The 16210-nt window shown below is 39.2% G+C and overlaps 1 protein-coding gene across 2 annotated transcripts in view; it reads left to right on the top strand.

Annotated features, from left to right (window-relative positions):
* LOC149807719 (uncharacterized) overlaps positions 1–16210 on the top strand; it is a 105645-nt gene that overhangs the window by 24533 nt on the left and 64902 nt on the right. For both annotated transcript variants that reach the window (XM_089969726.1, XM_089969718.1), the window contains exons 6-7: positions 363–537; positions 8872–9074. In XM_089969726.1, coding sequence (XP_089825852.1) covers positions 363–537; positions 8872–9074 — 378 coding nt within the window. The remainder of the gene's footprint in view (positions 1–362; positions 538–8871; positions 9075–16210) is intronic.

Here is a 16210-nt window from a genome sequence, read left to right as displayed (position 1 = left end):
TAATTGAGTTACCCTCTTTAAATAAAGTCATTATTATTATTATAATGTGACTGGGTGGGACATCGTGCTACATGTCTGCGGCATGATCACCCAGTGATAGACATCACTGTAATCTGCCACACTCTAGACATCATAGTGATATGACTGAATTTTTTTTTTAAAGCTACGTTAAAAATCAAATCACATTCACACTGAGGCTGTAGATAATAAAATAGTAGTAGCACATCACTGACACCATTCCTTTCATCCTTGTCAAAATCACCACTATCAAAAAAATGGGCTGTATTTTTTTGTTGTCTTGATCAACATGTGGACAGTTTATCTGTTGCATGATTTTTTTTGATTTTTTTTTTCTTTTAAAGGAAAAGGATAGATGTTTGCAGCACATATCTGACATGGACCATCTCCCATTCTATCCACCTATAGCCATAGGGGCCTATATGTGTCCCCATTGTTTTTTGTTGTTCAGCAGTTTTGGAGACTGTTACAGGCACTTTGAGAGCTCAGGACACAAAAGTATTTCTTATCCATTTTCAGGTATGTATACAGCACTGTACCACCTGACATGAGAGGCCATCCTTCTGCAAAATCAGTTCACAAGGTCAAAATTTAATAATGTTTAAGAAGGAAAATGGCTGCATTTGCTGCATATGCATTTTGTTCTTCTATTCTTTGTTCATTAAAATATTGCAATCTTGTCAAAATAATTTCATGTAGCAATAAAGATTTACACCTATCATAAATCATTCACATTTATATTTGCAAATCATGTGTACATGTATTAATGTATGGAATGACAAATTAAGTAAGGTAGCATATGCTTGTCTTGTCCATAAGTTATTGTCACGTTCATCCACAGCACTAACCTACTGTAGAGTTTAGATGAGCAATAATCATAGTTTTTTTGTTGTTATTGTTTAGAACAAATCCTCGTAAATAGTTTTGGATTAAATACAGGTCAGTAGCTTATATTTCTGTTTCTGAAATGCAGCCATTCATAGCAGTGTTATTTAGAACAATGTGCACCATGCCTGCAGACCTTACAAAGTTCGGCATTGAAGGGAAGGAGCTAAATATGCAGTGTTTGGTTGGAAAACACATGCACTGCTGTACTTCAGATGGTGGCAGACGGGAAGGAGAGATGGTCGAGGTCACGGCAGGATACCTCTGACATCTTTAGTCTCCACCCAAATCAGCCTCAGTAGCAAGCCTTGCTGGGGGTTGCTGGAATCCCACCCCCGGCTAAAGTTCATCGCACGGAACCAACACACTATTACGTAAGGGGACAGAGGGAATATAGGAGGGGACCATTTGCTGGATAAGATGCGTGAATCACTATAGCAGTTGAAGCCACAATCTCTTTGATCTGAGCATAACATTAGGGGAGCATTCCCCATTTTTAGGCAAACCAGATGGTGTAGGCCTCCACATGTCAGAGCATGACCTTCAGGCCAGTAAGTCAGGGTGCATGGGATTTACATTTGATCAGCTGGACCCAAATAATAATAATACTGCTGCACATTACCAGCAGTCCAGCCATCCCAGCATGGAGACCTCTTGACCGGAATGGGCCAACTGCACATTGTTTTGGGGGATCTTAATGATAGTTTTGTCCATCTAGCTGGGCTGTCTGCAACATATTATTTCACCAACAATTTCTGCCCATTGAGCCACGGTTTTGGAGTGGCCTGCACAGGTGTGTGCCAGACTGACATATGCAGCGACGGTGCTGGAAAGACTGGTAGTACAGCAATACCGATAGTATGGGAAAGGTCTGAGATACCGGCATTGATGGAAAGGATGGCAGTGTGGCGATGCCAACAGTGCGGGAAAGGACAGCACTGCAGACAGTGCTGGAACGGACAGCAGTGCTCTCTTTACCGGCAATGCCAGATGTTGCAGTACTCACAGCTTATACTCAAGGGAGTGCTCTTGTCTTGCATAGATGTGATTGAGCAGAGTTGTCAAGGCCACCCAGCATGACCTGAGCCAGATGATAACAAGGCACACAGTAAGGGTGATGAGTCATTGATAGTCGCATGTGCACCCACATCAACCCCTATCATAGATTAGTACAGTGGCTGTATGAAACCGATTTGAGCTCATTGGACCTCCCTGTTCCATCATAAGGGGGTTGGCTGATCCAGGTCAGTCGGAGGGGCTTCAGATATCGTTCATCAACACTTCCCTCACCTCTCCACACAGTAGACCATCAGATCATGAGATGGATGCCTTTAGATAACAGGATATCGTCACTCATAAAAGGCGCAGGAACTTGTGCTAAGGACACATTCCCCATTGAGTTACTCAAGACTTGCTTTTGAAATACAAGCAGCAAGTGGTGCCTCCTCACAATATTCAAGACAGGGAAGGTGATGTCATTCTGCCTCCCCATCAGATGGGGCGAGTATGCCGTTAGTCAAAATCTGACAGATGTATACTTCCACGTTCCTATCCACTCTGTCTTTTGCTAGTTTCCACATTTACTGCCATACCGTTATCAACTCACCTTTATTCCGTTCAGCCCATATCAATCCCTGGTCTTTCACTCACACTAGGAACTCCGCCATCTCCCCATTCTGGGCGGTGTTATCTACATCGACAGCAGCGTACCTGGGCAGCATCTTGAAGAAACACATCATAAGTTCTATCCTACTCCAATGCAGAACAATCTCCCTTCTCTGCTAGATCATCCGGGACTTTTCAAGAACTTGGAAATTCAACCCTCCATCCATCTCAGAATTTTGTTCATTTGGGCATGGACTTCTTATCCAGCTGGAATTTGGTGTTATCCCCATGTGTTTGCGCTCCCAGAATTGTTCAACTCAAGTCTGTTTCCATCAAGATTTGGATTTCATTGGGAGAGTTCTTGCAACTCCTCAGCTATAATATGGCAGCAGACTTGACCCGACTCGGCTGTCTTGTCATGCAGACCTTGCCAGGTCATTGGGGTCCCGTTTTACATCCTCTTAATCAAGCAGTCATGATCATACCTGAAATTCAATCATTCCCACGTCAATGGGGCAATCCACACTGGCTGACCATTGGAATCTTGCTGAAAAACCCCAGGCGGAAATAACATAAAGTACCGCTGCCATTGCACATGGTGAGAGTACCCACCTGTTGCTGACCTTCACTACTGTTAGTGACACCTGGGGAACGGCCTCTACACATCAGTATCATAGAAAGGAACGCTTTCATCAATACCTTTCATTTCTGTCAAGACGGATCCTGGGGGCAAAATGGTCCTCTTTGTTGACAGATTGAAAAAGAGGACCGTTTCGCCCCCCAGGATTGATCTTTACAGAAATGAAAGGTATTGATGACCTATATCTTCCAACAATGAGGCACCAGACCACTTATCTGGTGTTCTGATATGGCATTTTCTGTGATGGGTGCAACAATCTTCATATCAATATACAATTCAGACACTTTCAGGCTGCATCAGTGGCTTCACCAAGAATCAATCCGGAAGGGTCATATCCATAACACGAAATGTCCCCTCCATCAGTTGGTAGTCACTCGGATTCACACACTTCAAGGGCATCTGATGATGGACTGCTTAGCGACGAGTTGGAATCAACAGCTACAATCCTTTGTCCCCCCAGTTACAGCAGCTTGTGCTGTGAGATGCACTGTCAGCCATTTGGGAGGGGTTGTGGGCCTCTGCCACACCTCCTGTGGTGCTACAATTACAGGTTCAGAATGGAAAGATAACTCCGATAGCCCTTTTTTGAGGGCACAAGCCCTGTATCACCAATCTATTTTTCGCAACAATGATACACCCAGGAATATTCTGGCCAACCTGAATCGACCACCCTCTTCTTCTACATGCTTAGCTTTTACCAGTGCAGCGTTGCAAGTCAGACAATTCAAACCTTTATTTGTGGAGAGAATCTCGAGAGTAACCATCTATATCGCCTATCAGTGTGCCTCTATCCCTCAACTGGCCAACTTTCTCTGACTCTGTTATTGGAGGAGAAACAGTTGGACCCCAGTTATTACCAAAGGCTACGGCCCTTTGATATTGGACAAATTCTGGCATCATGGCAACATGTTTGTGTGGGATAGAGACCTATCAGATCTTTTAGACAATTTTGGTTTACCTGACCAACATCCCTTATTTGTCTCCGAAGGGATCCAGTCTTGTTAAGCTATAACAAAGTTAGATTTGAACCCCTTCAAAGTTCTAGCCTATACATCGCTTAAGGCACTATCCTACAGACCATGTTTACTGAAAGTTTTAGCTTTAGCATGCAGGGTAAGAGGGCTGTATCTTTATATGTTCACCGGAATTATTTTCAGTTCAGATTGGAGGGTTCATTCATAGTCCAGAACAAGATTACCGCCTGTTAATAGTCAACCACTGTCCCAGCTCACTTTCTTCTATAGCCAGGTTGAGAACAGCAGCCATGCAAGGTTCTGTTTGTGCCCCCAGGGATCAATGATCTCGGACACATTCCAACATCATGGCAGATGTGACATTGGGCATGATAATGATCTCTCAGATATGTTAGACAATTTGGTCTCCAGCAACCAAAATCCATAACATTGTTTCCAAAATGGAATTTCTAGGTTGGCTCAGCTCAAGCAAGTTTGAACCTCTCATTCATACTTCGCTAAAGTTCCTGTCACATAAGACATACTTTCTGATAGCTTTAGCTTTCAGATGCAGGATCAGTAAGCTAGATGCCCTTTCAGTTGACCTGAACTGGTTCAGATTGTTCAGTAGTCCTCCTTACACAACCAGGCCTAGATGCCAAGAATCAGTTGCCGTTGGTAGGTAATCGACAAGTCGTCATTCATCCTCTCATTTCCTTAAACGAGTCTAGAGAGGCAGCCATGCAAGATCCTGTCTGCACCCTCAAGTACTCCTTGAGAAGCACAGAAACAAGTTGTGGTACAAGCAATGTCTCTTCTCATGTTGCTTATTGCTCCGAAGTTACAAACAGTCTCAGTGAGACAGAACACAGGATATCATGCTTCATGCCCTCTATTCCTGACTGAAGGGGGTCATATGCTTGGTGTACTCTGACATCTCATCAGATAAGAGTAGCCTCACATCTGTGCACTCAAGCACTACTGGAGACACACAGAGACAAATCGTGACATGTGCAAATATCACTGCCTCCTTGTCAAGGTCAGAAAAAAAATAAGTTATCACCGTGCATTGTGGTTGAAGTGGGTTATATGCTCGGTGTACTCAGAGATATGTCCAGATTAGAGCCTCATGAGGATTACAGCTCACAAGATTAGAGCCATTTCTGTGAGAATCAGATTTGAATCCTTCTCAGGTTTGTACCTCAGAGATTTTGCATTGCAGAGACAAACGTTGGATCTGGTAAAACTGGTGGCAGCAGCACAGATGCACCAGACCCAACTAATCCAAGTAAACACAGACCATTAGCTTCGCTGGATTTGGAAGTGAAATATTTGGTAGATGAGAAGATCTCAGCTGATCTTCTCAACCGTGTGTGTGTGTGTGTGTGTGTATATATATATATATATATATATATATATATATATATATATATATATATATATATATATATATATACATACACACACACTAATGTCTCAGATCAAGGAATCACGGGCTGTTTTGCTTTGGCCATTAGAAGACAGGTTATCGTTCATATGGGAAATCCACTTACATAAGGATTAAGGAGGTAGAGGCCGGATGCTTAGCATCCCTTCCTCCTGTTACTTATTCCCTAATGTAATGTGATTGGGAAACATATTTGAAGGAGAAAGCAAATTTTAAAGTAAATTAAGTTTCTCTGAGAATACATATCCAATCATATTAATTAAAAACCCTCCCAACTACCGCACCATGTGAGCATCCACGTTTATGTCTCACTCAGCTAAAATCTGGCTTCACCTGGTGGTATCAAGGGGAGGTAATGGGCAAGAGTTACTGTCCTTTGTCTATCCAAATATAGACAGTAAGACCATTTTTGTCTTTTAGTGCTGGATTTGTGAAGTAGCAGGCTAATATTCCTAATGTAATTTGATTGGTTAAGTATTCTTGGAGAAACATAATTTACTTATTTTATATGTCCTCTATTTGCAGACCTGCCAACCCTTACGATTTTGCCACAAGTCTTGCGAAAATGACCCTTAAGACAGTGTTTGTTGAAGATGAAACAGAAATTAATCCTCTTAAAAAGTGTTAATAATCAACACAGAAGAATGAAAAGGAATATTCAGATTCTTGTCAATAAAAGCAGGAATGGGCACATTTATGTGTATTGGACTTAACATGTCAATTTGAGTATGTCTTATGGTGGGAGATATGATTGCCTTCCTCATGTGAAATGGGAAAAAATGGGAAAAAATTCCAAGAACTACATCAAGTTGAGAAATTGCAAGAAGCCATTGCATTGCATTGGGTTTTGAACTGACAACTGTACTGATGGTCAATAAGGTTTGCATGTACTTTACAAACTTTTCAGTTGAATATAATGTTTACCGTCACTGTATTTTTCGTATACCAAACTTTTAAATATGTTTCCAGCTTTACAGTAGCACTTTGGAAAACAAGATGGCCACTATCGCTTAACCGGCTTGAAGCAGCTGTTCCATTTTTTATTGCCGTTTTCATGATATTTGTGCTTGTTGCCTGTTTTCATCTACGTTATTGTGTTCATGATGTATTGGCTGTTAAATTCGTATGTGTTTCTTCATCTCCGTGTTTTGGAAATGAGAACAATTAGCCTTTTTCTCAGCTGTCTTGTTCCACTGTTTTTGAACAAACTGCCGTCACGTGATACTCACCAGTCAACCCGTTTATGCTACGATGGACCCTCATTAATTGTTTCAAATGATCACTCCTTGGCTCTCCACACTACATTGTGCTCTAGACTAAATGAACTGGGACTACATTCATCATTACCCAAATGTAAACAGAAGCGAAAAAAGAAACGTTTCAAAGCTGGCCGGCTTAGAACAGGAAGAATTCCAGTTATCTCCCTTATTTCAGCTCAACAATTTTAAAAATAATTTGACTGTTAATTTAGATAACCTAATTCAAATCACTATTAATTTGTCAACCTTTGTGTCAACTATCCACGAGATACCTCTGCGTATTGCATTATTCAATGCCCAGTCAGTAGGACCACCGGAAAAGCACATAGAAATATATAATTTTATCAACAACCAGAATATTGACGTCTTTTTTTCTGACAGAAACATAGCTAAAAACATCAGGCGATGAGCCCATGTGTGTGGATTTAACACCCATGTGGAGGTGGAATTGCTGTCATCACAAAGAACTCCATGATAAAACGTCTTAACCACACCACAACATTCAGTTTTGACCACACATCGTTTGAACTAGTCCAAACCACACTCACACTGGAGCAAAGGTCAGTTCATTTTTTCTGCCTATACTGCCCTCCTTCTAGTAGAAAAAACAAGCTGGCTGACTCTCTTTTTGGAGCAGTTTCCAAATCTCCTGGACTATGGAAATTCGATAGGTGGCAACCTGATTATTCTTGGAGATTTCAACTTTCACTTTGACTGTCCCGGGAACCCAAATACATCAAAACTCATAGATTCCATTAATGTTTTCAACCTCAAACAGTCAGTTAAACAACCCACCCATAAACATGGTCACATTTTAGACTGGATTCTTCATAGACCTGATGATAACATTCTACGGTCCTCCCTGGTATCCCATGACCTTGCATCGGATCACCTCTGCATTATATGCCATCTTGTGGTATCAGTCCCTAACCCTCCACCTTTATCTGCTACTAAGAGAAACCTCCATATGATAAATAGAACCAAACTAATGCACGACACCCAATCTAACCTTCAACTTGCTTACCTCCGACCGCAGAACAACTCGATAACTGCCTGCGTTCATTGCTTGACAAACATGCACCAGCTACCAAGTACAGAGTATCAATTCAAAAGTGTACCCTACACTGGCTATCCATTCGATCCAGAATCAAACGCAAAATTTGTTCTCTGTGCTACGTTTCACTGTCAGACTCTAGTCCAACATACCTATCCGACCTCACCCAGGTGTACACATCAGCAAGATACTTACACTCTGTTTCTGACAATCGTATACTCATTATTCTCACTCTGAAAACAAAGTCATATGGGCAGCATTCTTTTGCATACCATTGCCCAGCAACGTGGAATGAATTGCCCACTGAACTTAGACACAAAGACACAGTGATCACATTCAAGAGGGCTCTCAGAACTCACTTATTTTGACTGCAAGAACAAACTTAAAGACCTAATAATGTTTCGTACCTTAAATATTCTCATCATGTTTTTTAATGTTTTCTAATTTCATGGTGTTTGTTTTTGTAATCATATCATTATATTTTGTATCTTATAGGTGTTGTTCAATGTTGTAAAGCGCTTAGAGCTTCTAAAGATTAGGCGCTATACAAAGTCCTCATTATTATTATTATTATGATTATTTATGTTATTTACACCGTACTGAAAACTGGTCAGACTTACAGAAGAAAATCAGCTGCCTTACTGAGAGGGTCTCATCAGAGTTCGCAGGTCTGCTTTTTTTTCTCCTACAAAATTCTTCTGTATACGACCCTGCTGAGCAAATTGTAACAAGTGTGGTGTCCTTTATGCCCTTTATGGTTCCTCCCCTTGCATATGGTGGTGGGGGGGGGCAGAGGTTAATAAATGCTAAATTTTACATGTACTCATGGCAGGAAGAAAACTAATATATACATTGGATTTTGGATTCAGATCTGTCTGAGATTTTGGCTGAGTTTGTGAGTTTGCTAACAGTTTGTTTTTCTTCCTAATATTTTGTGAGTACAGTATTTCATGCTGCTGGTGCTTTTTCCTCATTGTTTCTTTTACTTTCTTTATTTCTTTTTGTTACAGAAGATGCATGCAATGGAGATATAATACCTGTTCCAGTTGCCATGGAGATGGCCAGAGACTTTTGTGAACGGTGCCAAAGTGTTGACTTTTTCGTGCAATGTTGGGAGTGTGAGCTGCCTATTACTTCACCAAAGGCTCTGAGAGATCATAAGGATGAAACCAATGGCCAGCACTTATCCGCAGCTCTGACAGATTCAAGTTTAGTAAGTTCAAAATTTTGTTTTCTCATCACAGAATTGATTGTCTAATTATCCTCATTAATGAAAAGATAATATTTAAATAAAATGTAAATGAATAATGTTTACAATACGTGGATATTACAAATAATCTTCCCACAAGTTTTGATTGACAGCTGCTATTAGCAGATCAAATTCTGAATCCCACATCTGTCATTACCTTAGATAAGCTATGCTGTAACAACTAAGCATACAAACATATTAATTGCTTTCATTTGCATCAGTGTAAAGTTTGTATGTGACAGTGGATTTAAGAATGGCAAAGAGGTGTAGTTATGGTTCATGTGCTGACTACCATCCTGAACGATTAGAAAATGGTGTGAAGTTTGAGCCTTTTTCCAAAGCCAAAACAAATGTACAGCCGGTGTCTGAGATGGATTAAACTTTGCAGAAAGCCTCATGAACAGTTAAACCCATCGAGAATCAATTCCTTGTATAAATACGTTTGTACAAATTTAAGTACTGGCTACATTTAAATGCAGTTGATGAATATCCTTTTTTAAGCAATATTCATTTGTCACATGACCCCTTTGCCTATAGTTCATTTCATAGCATTGTAAAATTTATCCTAACTCGATAAATTTTCAGGTCAGCATCATTAAATGTAGCTAAAAGTACCTAATTCATCTCGCACAAAGCAATTAATATAAAACCACTCCTGTGGCCTAGTGGTTAGAGCGTCTGCCTCAGATGCGGGAGGTCGTGGGTTCGATCCTTGGCCAAGTCATACCAAAGAGTTACAAAAATGGTACTAACAGCTGCCTCACTTGGTGCTCAGCATTAAGAAATTAGTGTTAGGACTGGTTGGCCTGGTGTCAGGATAATGTGGCTGGGTGGGACATCATGCTACATGTCTATGGCATGATGTCCCAATGCTAGACATCACTATAAACTGCCACACTGCAGACATCATAGTGATGTGAATGCAAAATTGTTAAAGCTACATTAAAAGGTCCAAATCACACACATCACATGATTAATACAAATGAAATTCATGATGCTGTTTGGAACAAACTAGTAATCAAACTGAACACTTATGGATAAGCTATGCCTCTGAACATTTATCAGCCTCGTTTGCCTTGAGTAATAATGATCATTTATCAGCCTTGTCTGCCTTGAGTGATAATGAACATTTATCAGCCTCATCTGCCTTGAGTGATAATGAACATTTATCAGCCTCATCTGCCTCGAGTAACAATGAACATTTATCAGCCTCGTCTGCCTTGAGTGATAATGAACATTTATCAGCCTCGTCTGCCTTGAGTGATAATGATCATTTATCAGCCTTGTCTGCCTTGAGTAATAATGAACATTTATCAGCCTCATCTGCCTTGAGTGATAATGATCATTATCAGCCTCGTCTGGCTTGAGTGATAATGATCATTTATCAGCCTCGTCTGCCTTGAGTGATAATGATCATTTATCAGCCTCGTCTGCCTTGAGTAACAGTGAACATTTATCAGCCTCGTCTGCCTTGAGTAACAATGAACATTTATCAGCCTCATCTGCCTTGAGTGATAATGAACATTTATCAGCCTCATCTGCCTTGAGTAACAATGAACATTTATCAGCCTCATCTGCCTTGAGTGATAATGAACATTTATCAGCCTCGTCTGCCTTGAGTAACAATGAACATTTATCAACCTCATCTGCCTTGAGTGATAATGAACATTTATCAGCCTCATCTGCCTTGAGTAACAATGAACATTTATGATAATGATCATTTATCAGCCTCATCTGCCTTGAGTGATAAATGAACATTTATCAGCCTCATCTGCCTTGAGTAATATTTATGAGCCTCGTCTGCCTTGAGTAATAATGAACATTTATCAGCCTCGTCTGCCTTGAGTGATAATGAACATTTATCAGCCTCATCTGCCTTGAGTGATAATGAATATTTATCAGCTTTGTCTGCCTTGAGTAATAATGAACATTGCACAGCCTAATCATGTACTTACGACATTGAATGAAAGGAAAATACATCAAAAACAAAATACAAATTTAAAAAAGATATGGCAAATGTTCCCCAACTAAAATGATGTATAAATTGTAATTCTGTTTTCTAATTCACTACTCTCTGTGAGTGTATTGCATGTGGTCTTTTTTTTCCTTCTGGCTTTGGATTGATAAATGTCATATGTGGTGCAACGGCTTGGTACACATCACTGTTCTGGCAGTGTGGTAGGTGCAGGATATGTTTATTGGCAAAATTCATATATAGCTGCCAACCCTCATGACTTTGGCGTGGATTTCATGACTTTTTCAGCGATTCATGGATTCACGCCACATGCAAAAAAATCACAAATTCCCCATTTCTCATTGATTTTAAATCTTCAATAAAATAGCCGATTTCCCGTTAAGCGCTAGTCATGATATTGGCAGTTGCCGAAATGGTCCAGAACTGCTGATCGCGATATTAGTGGAACTATAACTGATTGGTACAGTTGGCATGGTAGAAAGCATTTTAGCATATTTTAATCTATATGTGTAAGAATAGTTTTACAAATGCTTTTGAGAGAAACTGGGTCCTAACCAGAATTTAGCTCCGTGCATGCACTGCAAACATTCAGTTAAATTGCCATTCGGCATTGCTACTTGAAAATGTCTTTACCAACAAGGAAAAAGAAATGTATTGCACAAAAAGTGAAGTTTAGTTTGGAATATACCAAAAATTGGCCGTGCATTCAGCCATCAAACGCCGATATACAAATCTTAGCATTGGGCATGGTGGCAGAGACGATATGAAGAGGCACGTTGGTAGCAAAAAGCACGTAGAGGTTGGGAAAATTAAGAACTCGCAGCAAATTTCAGCTCTGGAATATTTTAAGCCCTCGACGAAAGACCTGCAAGTTACCGATGCTGAAGCATTGTTTGTGAGTTTTCTTGTTGAACACAATCTACCTTTATCAGCTGGAGACCATGCTAAACATTTGTTCTGACAATTATTCCCAGACTTGAAGAATGATTCACGAATTAAAGTAAAAATTCACTAATTTATATCCCTATTTTCACTAATTGTGAGCCTGGAGGGTTGGCAGGTATATATATATATATATATATTACACATACATACTTGTTAATTGATCTATACTCTTGTCTGATGGCCCTACAAACTTTCTCTGGCTCCCACAAATCACTGATATTTTAGTGTCCAGATATGTGTATGACACATTTATTTCCAAGTACCCAGCAATATATTTAGGTTGTGGTTCGATCCCCAGCCAAGTCATACCAAAGACTTATAAAAATGGTATTAACAGCTACTTGCTTGGTGCTCAGCATTGAGAGGTTATTGTTAGGACTGGTTGGCTTGGTGTCAGGATAATGTGACTAGGTGGGACATCATGCTACATGTCTACAACATGATGCCCCAGTGCTATATATAACTTTACCTGCATGACAGTGTCATGTGTAAGTGATATCTCTGTCGGCTTTCTGTTCACCTGGATCGTATGGGGCTTTTCATTCTTTTTCCTGCTTCTATGGCATTTTGTATTCGTTAATATGATCTTGTCCTTAATATGATCTTGACCTTAATATGATCTTGTCCTTATTCCAAAACATGTTTACATCATGAATGTATCCATCACTAAAGTACTTGAAACAATTTTGTCTGCTTTTCAAAGATAAATCAATATCTCTGTATTAAAAAAAGACGGGATAAAAATTCGTCAGAAGATTGGCCAAATGTGCTGTACATGGCGATGCAGGTTTTTTAACTTGTTTGTGTAAGATAGCAACAGAAAGGGTTATTTCCCATATGGGGGCAGAGCATCAAACAATATGAGGAGAGATCAGTTATTGCTGTGTAATGTAATATCACACTGATATCCATGTAAAAATTTGTAACCATACTGTATATAATTGCTTTAAGTTTGTTCCATATGCACACACCCAGATCTGCAGTTGCATAATGCACCAGCAAATCTGAGTCTATGTAGATTTGTTTGGAATAGAAAGTTTTACAAATGACATTGACCTTGATCTGCCAGCACTTTATGTGATGGTTAAAACCAGGTCATTGTTTGCTGTTGGACCACGCTTCTAAGCAAATATATATGGTATATAGTTTGGTATGGTAATTATAATGACCGTGTATGTCATTACTTTCTTCTTTTTTTTTTTCCATATTCCAGTCAGCAACTCAATTTAATTTTATTGGACTAATACCTGACATTATAATATTGGCATTACCTGATTGCATGAGTTGTTCATCTGGATCCTTTTCTTGAATCGTAAGTTCGAATAACATTATTGTACTTTGTTGAAAGTACTTGAGCAAATGCAATTTTGCTCGTTGAAGAACATACTAAAGCATGTTCCTGCTAAAACGAATTCTCCCAATACATACAGTTGTTTGACTGCCTTGTTGATTTACACAAATGATGTTAAATATAGCTGGAAACATTTAGAAAGTTTTATCTATACAAAAAATAACCAAATTTGACCGACTTTAACCTCATACATCTTGGCATAGAGGCCTTTCGATATTTGACAAATGAGGTTAATCTGATAAAAAATACAGATCACTTTAATGTCTTGTTTGCAGGGTGGAATCATCTGTTTTTGGCCATGTTGAACTGGACTAAGGGTGAAACGATTTGTCATTGTATCAATAATTTTGCCATATTGAAACAAGATAGGAAGAATTGATACAAAATAAGTTTAAAAGTTGCTTTAATCTTTAGGAGTTATTAGTTGTTTGTTTGTTCTTTAAATTCTGAATTCTTCTCTGAGACAAAGGCACTCGTTTCTGTCCAAGAAAAGAAATTTTGTTGACAGCACCTACTCCCATTCTGCAAATGAACACAAGGGGACTAACTCTTGCACTTCAGAATCTGCACTCAACACATGCACATACATACACACACATACACACACATACACACAGAGTACTTGCCACTTCTAAAGTATTGGCATCCAAACTTGATCCAAGTAGATCAAAGCAACAGAGAAACTTTGCATAAATTTGCTATTAAATGATTATTAAAGTACTTCAGTCACACGTGGGATAAAAGTTTGGAAGGTCTTTATGTTCGTATATATATATATATATATATATATATATATATATATATATATATATATATATATATATACTCAGTGGTGGAACATACCAATGGAATTTTAAAAATCCCATTAGCACAGAGTTGGTCAATGGGCAGATTTCATGAGTAGATCACTTTGTGTTTTGTTTATTTGTAGAAGGGTGGGTGTTGTCTGTAGCTTTCCTTTTTCACTGATAAAAATGAGTGATTCTGGTTATGACATGTTTTGCATCAGCAGGAAGTACAGTGTGAGGAAACATCTCATCTTCTGCACCAGGACCTGTCCTAAATAAGATTTTCCATGCACAGGGAATTAGTTTTTTTTACTTAAAGATAAAACTGTCATGCATCTGGGTTAAAGTGAAGATGTGATATTGGTGGTAAGACTATTATGAAGCATTCAGTGGTGCAATGGAAAACAAAGGGCATAGTGATGACCAAGTTGAGTCCTGCATCTGGTCAAATGGAGTAGTCTGAAATGACCACAAGGTTTAATTAGAGTCTTTGAGGTCTAGCTTATCAAGGATGAGATTATAACAGATAGAAGAAAAGTTGATGTCTGTCTGTAATTTGCATGCATGAAATACAACTGGTCTGTCAACACATTTAAAATGGCACACCCTAGCATTGACAGTCCTTGTAAACATGACAAGACCTTGAAGTTGATGATATGTGTATTGATAACGTATCATGTCATAGGTTGTGTATTGAAACAAGTATTGATACACACCACAGATGTATTGTTTCACCAATGACTTTAACTATTATCATGGGTAAACTAGCTCTAGTTGAGATGGCTAAAATTCGATTTATTATACTTTTATAAACCTTGGTGATTTTACCTTGCTTTTGAATGGTGTAAAACCTCAGTCTAGTTTTTTTTCATCAAGAGGCATTGATAGCAAACCAGTAACGATTCTCTGTTTTGGATTTTGAAAGTCATTGGCAGCTGTATTCAATGTTAATATTTCTTTATGGTGCAAGTTTGTAACCTCATGCCAGAATCCAGACCTAAGAACTCTTACAATTTTGCCGTAAGTCTTACGAAAATTATCCTTAAAATATGGACTTAGAGCATACTACCAAAACTACAGCCGAGTGGTCTAAAGTGCTCTCCATTATGGATCACTGTCATCTCACCTCTGTCTGCGTGGGTTTGAGTCTAGGATTTGACCAATGTGGGTATGTGAGAAAGCTTGCCAGTAGCTTCTCGTGGGTCAGTGGTTCTTCCTGGGGTTTTCCTGGGTTCTTCCTCCACCATTAATACTGGCCACCATACATAGCCAATCGAGATATGATTGCTGTCATCATGTGAAATGGAAAAGAATTTCCAGGAAATATGTCAAGCTGAGAGGTACCAACAAGCTTTTGAGCTGCACAGGGTTTGGAACTAGAGTTTGTGCAACTGTACTAGTGGCAAATACAGTCTACATGTACTTTACAAACTTTTTAGTTGAACATAACGTTTATCGTCGATGCGTCAAGCTTTTAATTATGTTTTCCAGCTTCACAATAGCAGTGATTGATATTTTGTTATACCTTAATGAAAACTGGTCAATTTAACGACAAAAAGTCTACTGACTTACTGAGACGGTCTTGTCAGGGTTGGCACGTCTGCGGAATCCGCTTTCTTGTCAGCTTGAGATTCTCCACTTTTGTAAAATCACTGCTTACTCCATAGCTTGATATCACTGATATGATGTTGCTTGATATCACTGATATGATGTTGCTCATTGCTTTGGTATAATCAGTGTATCCCCTAAGGGTGCAAGACTGAGAGTCAAAAATCACCTTGGCGTCAAAACCGGGGATCAGACTGAGATAAAAACAAACTTTGGTATCAAAACTGGGTGCCAAATTAAAAATTGGAGTGTCTCTGAAGCGCAAATGAGGGTAAAGGGAAACACTGGGTATAATACTATAATGCTTTGAAATCTGGGAGCTGTAAAATTACTTTTAAGCCTTTTCTGTCTCTTGTTAAATAAATAACCAAACTACATTTTTTAATGACTTGCTTGCAGGATCCTTAGATACATAGAGATATTATTTTTACAA

The sequence above is a fragment of the Sinohyriopsis cumingii genome, chromosome 1, assembly GCF_028554795.1.
Source record: "Sinohyriopsis cumingii isolate HCF-2022 chromosome 1, ASM2855479v2, whole genome shotgun sequence".
Taxonomy (NCBI): Eukaryota; Metazoa; Mollusca; class Bivalvia; order Unionida; family Unionidae; genus Sinohyriopsis; species Sinohyriopsis cumingii.
Note: the sequence above shows the minus strand (reverse complement) of the source record. Positions and strands in the feature narration are given on the sequence as shown.